The sequence below is a fragment of the Arachis duranensis genome, chromosome 5, assembly GCF_000817695.3.
Source record: "Arachis duranensis cultivar V14167 chromosome 5, aradu.V14167.gnm2.J7QH, whole genome shotgun sequence".
Taxonomy (NCBI): domain Eukaryota; kingdom Viridiplantae; phylum Streptophyta; class Magnoliopsida; order Fabales; family Fabaceae; genus Arachis; species Arachis duranensis.
Genome location: NC_029776.3, coordinates 97,183,399 through 97,191,585, shown reverse-complemented (window position 1 = coordinate 97,191,585; position 8,187 = coordinate 97,183,399). Strand labels below are relative to the sequence as shown.

The 8,187-nt window shown below is 27.4% G+C and overlaps 1 protein-coding gene across 2 annotated transcripts; it reads right to left on the bottom strand.

Annotated features, from left to right (window-relative positions):
* Nucleotides 1-521: 521 nt before the first annotated feature.
* LOC107490766 (uncharacterized protein At4g15970) lies at nt 522-7,267 on the bottom strand. Of its 2 annotated transcripts, none has more exons than XM_016111569.3 (5): nt 6,816-7,267; nt 2,515-2,880; nt 1,950-2,431; nt 1,311-1,397; nt 522-797 (listed from the first exon to the last, which is right to left on the bottom strand). In XM_016111569.3, exons 1-4 carry the CDS (start codon nt 7,008-7,010, stop codon nt 1,343-1,345), a joined length of 1,098 nt encoding a protein of 365 aa, XP_015967055.1. In that variant the 5' UTR covers nt 7,011-7,267; the 3' UTR covers nt 522-797; nt 1,311-1,342. The 2 variants fall into 2 exon arrangements, 1 of the variants encoding a protein (XP_015967055.1); XR_001592481.3 differs by having other exon boundaries at nt 526-797; nt 1,311-1,410; nt 6,816-7,263.
* Between the last annotated feature and the right edge of the window lie 920 nt (nt 7,268-8,187).

The following is an 8,187-nucleotide window of genomic DNA, read 5'->3' as shown; positions in this document are numbered from 1 at the left end:
CCAGTTCTGATACTAAATATAAGTATAAAATCCACAATTGATTGACCCTAAGATCACTCACTCACATAAGTGACACTATTATATTGGTCATCTCTCAAACTTACTAACACTCATGTAAAAGAATACAACAGAAGAGTATTTCTCAAAACCATGTTTAATTTATTTCAATGGAACACACATACATAGTCATGCTTTATATAGGAAAAAATTAATGCTAATAATTTATGACTCTACTAGCTTTTTAATATACATATTTATCCAACTTTGCTTTTAATTTTGACTATTTAAATAAGTAAATTTTACATTTTTTTATATAACTTTATTAGTTGACATCTTATAATTTCTAGCACAACTATGAATATCTTAAAAATTTCTTTAAATTTTTAGTATGACTAGCTTCTAGCAAAATTTAGTAAATTGATAATTATTGTATTCAATTAAAATTTTGTTTTATTAATTTTTTGACCATATTAACTTTGACGTTCTTTATGAAGATTCTAGTTGTACAAATTGATTTATAGTTGCTAATATTATTCTAAAAAATTTAAAAAAGATTTATGTACACGATAAATAATAAAAGAAAAAAAAGATGACAATAATATCAATTTAACTTAAAAGACTATGAAGTTCAAAATTGTGAGTTTTCACATAATCAGATAATTTGAACAATTCTCCATGTCCTCCATTTTTTTTCCTTTCAATTTGTTTACTTCCAATTAAGAAAAAAAAGGTTTGACAACCCAAATCTTTTGCTGTGATCTGTAAAGTGATTGATATATGGATCCAACCTTCGACACCTACTCATAGAAAAAAAAAAGGGAAAAAGAATGAGTACAAAATGTTATTTGACCAAACCAAAAATAAACATTATTTATAAAAAAAAAAGCTATTTAAATGATTTTAGGTTACACCATGAATATGAGTAGTGGAACTTAAAAGTCAACGGAAGTATTGCTTTTATTAATGTAGTAATGTATAGATGAAAAATGATAATATTTCAAAAATTTTAAAATAGAGTAAATTACACTTAGTCATTTATAATAAGAATATATACTAACTACATTCTACAGGCATTAATATTCAAGTTATACAATACAATTTTAAGAAATATGATATTGATATCCGTTGTACACGACACTAATCTCTCTTTTCAAATATAGCTTTTCTGTTAAATACAATATTATTATTTAACTCGAAAGAAGCATAATTTACTCTTGCAATTTCCAGATAAATAGTTGGCACATGCACTAGTGTTCTGTTCACCATTTATCAAATAAATAACAACATAGGCTTTGCAAAGTTTTACATACCTTTATACAATCATCAAGCAGCAATTATATCATTATATGAATTGTTGGTCATCATCATCTGCCTTTGTTTTTCCTGTTTCTACTACGCTGAAATGATGTCCTTCATGTTGTTAATGATGTGGAAATCGTTAGAAGACAAGACAGAAAAAGTAACATGGAGGATTACTGACATCAATATATAGGTTACATTAAAACCCCTTTAAATTATTTTGTTGTAGGAAAATGTTACGTAAACTACTATTCATTTTTGACTTGGTAGTAAATATAAGAGAAATTCTTGAGGTGAATAATTTTTAGGATTTTTTATTATTATTTGATCAGTATAAATACTAAATTATTTTTAACAAATAAATTTTACTAATTTATATGTATAAATTTTGAAAAAATATAAATATAAACTATATTGATGTGTGTAAAATTTTGATAAATATAAATACAAACTATATGTTACTTGTGTACAAAATGTTTGTAAATATAAATGTAAATTATTGTTTTGTTGGCCATGTAGCATTGTTAAAATCATAGAATGTAGTCAATTCAATTTCAATGTACTACTTTTTTCCCGTGTTTAAATGCACAATCCAAAGTCTAAGAAATTAATATGACAAAGAAATTTACTGAGAATATATGTTTACTTACTTGCAACTTTGTGGCACAGTCCAAGAAGCATGTACATTTGGTTTTGTATTGTTAGGCAATGCCATATACTTTGACCAATCGTCAAGCAAGATTTTGAGATCATTGACTTTGTTGTCCAAACCAACACAGCAATTAGCATGCATTGTACAAACCTGGTTGAATTCCTTGCTGGGCTGGCAAAACCCCCCAAAATGCGTTGTGCCAAGGAACCTAATCTTTAACTTAATGTTTTGAATGAGAGGGTTCATCTTGATCTTGTTGAAAACATCTTGATCATGCATCTTGGGGTATGCTTTTCTTGAATTCAACCAAAACTTGTAGAACCAAATTGTTTTCTCATTGGACTTTACATAGGTGAAGCCTCCATTTGGTAGGTTATTCAAGTCATTGGAGTTTCCATTATAGAAATCACAAGCAATTTGGAAATCTCCATCATTGTAGAATTCATTGAATGGGTTCCTCAGCCACATTATATCAGTATCCTGCAAAGCCAGAAAACAAAGGCATTCTCAATCTTGAATTCCAATTCTTTAGAATTGTTTTGTGGTAAGTAAAGTGAATGTACCGTGAAGACAAAGCTGTAGCCCATTTCAAGAACAGAGCCAAGAAACTGAATTCTTCTCCACATCATTTTCAAGTAATCTTGTGTCATGAAAAATGCTTCTTTGGTGAAGTTGTCACCCTTTGTCTCAAGTTGATAGCAATGAGGGTGCAAAGCTTGGCAACGAGCATGTGCCTTCTGGTCCAAAGTTATTACCACTAAGTGTTTCAACAATCTCTCCGTCTCAATCCCAAGGTGAAAACTCTTGAGGAATATGTCAAATATTGAATTTGGCTCTGCCCATGCATCATTCAAAGTTGTAATTATCACTGTCTTATTCTCCATAGAAGCATTTTTTAGAACACTCTCTAGTTCTGGGTCATAGCTTATCTGTAACATCATAATAGTGATAATGAGATAACATTGTTATTAACGATAAATACAAGGAATTTCGTCAATATATAACCAACCAACATGAAATTTTAGATGTTCTGTTTTCATATTTTGGATTTGCAAATTTTTTTATTATTGAACGATTACAGTTGATTTTTGTTGTTAGTATCACATAACTCTATCATTGTTAATTAATTATTGACTTGGTATATAGAATTTCATATTTCACACATCATTTTTCAAACACATGGATATATAACAAAAGATTAATTTTAATACACTACCAATATAAAATATTTTATATAATCATGTAATTACATTTGTTTTTTAGAAGATTATTCGTGCATCAGTTAAGGTAAAAGATAGTTATTTTTAGTTAATTTGTGTCTTAAGGATATATATTAAGAATATAATATTAAAAAGTTTTTAATGTATTTAGTGTATTAAAAATATTAAAAAATTAATTTTCAATCATTTTTAGTCATTTTTTTTGGTGCTTTTAAAATGTCCTTAACTCTAAAAATTAAACTTATCCATTGAAAAACATGTAACAACTACTAGTTTCTAATAAGTGGTTGTTAAATCATATAAAAAAAATACACTTAGACCACTCTATAGGCATCAAATGTTAAGATTTAATTTTTAAAAATGTTCATTTCTTCTCAATAATTAATTAATTACGTACTTAATTAATGTATTAAAAGAAATTCTCTTCAGACCATCTCTAAAGTCTAAAATATGCTACCTACCATTAATCCATTATTGAGGATAGAATAATATCCCAAGAGGGAGAATGCATATCCCTTTGTTCCTTTCACACTGACATAACAATAATCTAACCATGAATTATGGCCACTACTGAACATGTTGGTCCTTTCGCCTAAATAAAGTTATAATAAGTACAATTATATTTGTAATAAATGAGTTCGATTCTTACTTAATTCTATTTTATTCTTAATTAATAATAAACTGGAAAATCAAAACATGCACATATATATGCTTATCACATTGAAACCATATATGTAATGCAATGATGATAGCAAGGACTCAAGAAATTGAATTGTTTAGGCTAGGTATCTAAATGGCACTACTACATGTGATGCTTTCATGCAAATTAAATGGGAAATTAATTAAAGTTCTGCCTAACATGGCAAACTCATCATAATACAACTTGTTATAGTAGGTTTCACATGAATATTATTTACCAACAGCTCAATAGTCAATACACTAATCATGTTACACAATACAATTAAATATTATACAATAATTTAGTTACATAATAAAAATATTTTAGTATAGAGCAGAAAAAATGAAAACAATTTCTATCAAAAATCATAGAAAACATTCCCTCAGGATTCCAAGTTGAACTTTTTAAAGTTTTTTTTTAGGTTTTTATCCTCCCAACAAATGTGTCATCTTTATGAATAAATAAATTGTTTATTATTTGTTCAACAACTGATTAATTAATTATAATTAGTAGAATTCTCTAATCTAAGGCAATGAAAAATATGATGGAGTGATGATAGGGTTAGTGTAGTCAACTTTGGTCAACATTGAGTAAACCATGTGAACAGCTGGTTATGGTTATATATATATGTAATGTCTAGTTTGCAAATATATGTCGGCACGTGGTCCACCAATATGTCTTTTTTTTAATAAATAAAATTAAATAATTATTTTGACATATATATATTTTTAAAATTAATTAAATTTTTTACATTTTATTATTTATCTCGTTTACAGTAAAAATAAAATATACATGTTTTGTTTGCATTAAAAACGGGATAATTTTTACAAATTTATTATTTATCCCATTTACAAATAAAATACATTTAAATATAATATATTTATGTATTTTATACCATGATATGTTTATATATTTCATTCCTAATGTAAATGAAGCAAATAAAATTTTTTTTGGATGTCTGGTGAAATAAATAATTAGATAATTAATTTTTTAAAAAATATAGATGTGAAAATAATAAATTATTTTATTTATTTAAAAAGCCTAATATCATCTCACCGCTACCTAGCTAGTGCGCTACATTCTATTAATAAGTACAAACCAAAAATTTAGAAGGGGCAAAAAAAAATCAATTTTAGTAAATAAAGATCTCATATAGGAATTTATTTTATTTGAAAACTCATTCATATAATAAGATTTTACAAGCTAACCCAGTAACTTATATATTAATTAGGTTCACTAAATAATAGATTAATAGGTTATATGCAAAAAAAATTTGGATATATTTTGGTGTACACGAAAATTAATAATGAGATATAGTCAACAGAGCATTACGGTCTTTTGGCCCTAAAATAAATGGATTGAGTCTCTAAAGTTGAATTTTACTTTAAAGAATAAAGTGTGATATTCTATCTTTAAATAGTTGCTCTTTTATATTTATTTTTAGTTCCACCTATAAAAAAAATAGTAAAAGATCACACTTTACTCTCTAAAATAAAATTCAAAATACAAATCCAAAATAAATCACAACACAAAGCATCATTTTTTATTTTTCAATAATTGAAGCTATGTGAATGATTTTTCATTAATAATTGATCCTAAAAGCATCAATTTAATATATATGGCCCATATTAATAAATGTGATATTCAAAGATTTATTTATAGACTGGGATTCCGAATTGAAATTATCCTTTACTATAAATCTTATCTTGGTCTAAATTATTAATCCATTATAATAATATAAAAAATCCTTTGGTTACCATTTGCAACAGACAAAATTATGAGTCCTACACTGAATTATTTTTTATGAAAAATATTGTATTTGATCATTAAAATATCATTGCAAACATTTAGGACAGAAAATAAACCACGAGAGGAATTCTTTCTATCTGGAAATATAAAAGGAGAGAAAATAATTGCATATAAGAGAAATTAAAATATTAAATAATTGCAAAGCAAAGAAAAAAGGTGAAATATTTGTTTGCATCTGTAAATGGCATATCAGAAGCAAAATTCCCATTGGCATATCCCTAATTTTGGAAGATTCTTAGGATCGAGAAAGAGAAGGGACAAAGTTGACCAAAAAGCCAAAACCTAATCAAATTTGATTAAAAAGTTGAATCCCAAAAAAGCCCTTGGCCAATCAAAGAGAGAGGATTACATTTATCCATTCCCTAACACAAACAACACTAAAAAATCAAATGATCTAAAATCAAGACCATGCCTATAACTCAACTAATCAATTTTCTGAACCCCTGTAGTCACCAATGCCACTAGTAGAAAGTTTTCAGTTCCATTATTCAAGTGGCACCAGAATGAGAAACTAGAGAAAGTGACATAGTGCACTATTTTCAAATGGTGGCCAAATTTTGTAAGATATGAACAATTTTTTGTCACTTCTGATTTGGACATGCAGGTTACCATATGGTAACATTTTTGACATAAAGTATCTAAAATAAGCCCCACATTGATACCTTTATTTATTCCAATATTTTCAGATCCTTTTTTTTTTTTTTACTTCATCCGTTACAACTTCTCATGAGCTCATGGTTCTAAGGAACAAACTCAGAAAATCTAAGGAAGAAACTATTTTATAGAAAACAGTAAAATTAATTTTCAAGAGAAAATTATGGATTGGAAGAGTTAAGTCCACTCGTAATACCAACTTCTCCCACAATTACCTAACTCCGTACAAATAAATAAAATAAAAATTTAAAGACGATTGAAATTTTGAAATATCAAAATTGACTCACAAATCCAAAAAGGATCTTTCACAAACCAATCGGAAGCCAGACATAAACTTCCATTTTTTTAAGGGAAAAAATCAATACCCAGAACAAATTTTTGAATGATCATAATGGAAAAACAGAAAAAAGGGCGTAAAAAACAGAATTTCAATTCCAAAACAGAGTCCAAGACAGAGAAAAACAAGTAGAAAGGGAGAGATAATGATAGAAATTAAACTCACCATTGTTGAGTCACGAGTAGTGATGTAACGTGAGAAAACAGGGATTGCAAAGGGAGAAGAAGAGTTATACATGAGAATCCACACCACAACAAAAGCAACAACCACCATAGTCATTTGCATCACCCTCCTCACCAAGAGGTGGCTGCCACCGCCTCCCGCCGCTGCGTCTCCGCCCGAGGAACCAGAATCCTTCATTCTTTGACTTGATGAACAAAAACTAAAAAACAAACCTTTGGATTTGTGTTATGAACAAAGCTGTGTTTATATATATATATATATATATAATCCTATCTATGCTTCTTTGTTTTCTTCACCAAACACCAACGTGTTTCTTTCTTTGTCTTTGTATATGATGAAATATGAAATATTTACAAAAGGTTTATAGGGTTTTGGCTTTTCTTCCCCCTAATTAGGTGTTTAGGACAATCTACCTATTATGGAGCAAGAATAAAAATAACAAGGTATGTTATATTATTATTATTATAAGAAAGAAATAATTACATTGGAAACAAATGGGTATTAATTAAATTAGCTTGACAAGTCATAAATACTAACTGAAATTCATGCAGGTGTTAATGATATTGACATTGGAGACATGAGGTATGTGGGGAAGGCTGCAAGTTGCAACTTGCAAATAAAAAGATAACTATTCTATCAATTAGTTGTTTTGGATTTGGTTTAATTATTTTTCCTGGTTCTAGTTTGACTAAAAAAATATTTAATGAGGGAAGTGGAACGTTGCCTATTTTCTATACTGAAGCAAAATGGTGTGCACATCTTTTCTGTTTTATTTTTTTTAATTATTAGTTTCATTAAAATATCACATTTTTGTTACTTTGGTTCGGCGCCTCAAAGGCATGAACAGAACATTCCAAGTAGTTGAAACTTGTAAACCGAACTGAGCAAAGGTAGAGGACTGGAGACTTGGTCGTTGGAGATTAAAATAGTTTATTTTAAATTAAAGTATAAAATTATTAAACAAAAAACGTGATTTGATTAGATAAAACATCACTAGCAAAAAACAAAAGTATATGTCTGAAGACTGAAGAGACAACAACAAAAACAGCATTGCAGGAATATTCATTGATCAGATCTGATTAATATATCTATAATATTTACTTAAATTTGATCCCATATTATGGATATGATGTAATATGTAAGAAAATTGTGAATATATTATATTATTTTATTTTTATTATTTAAAAAAATATGTTTAATAATATTTATATTTAAAAGAGTAAAAAAATGTTATTTGGTTGATATCTGATTCACAAATATTTGAATCAAATTGAACCTAAGTTAAAAAATGTAAATATTGAAAAATGTAAATATTGAATCCAATATGATTTGATAATTTTAGTATAGATTATAT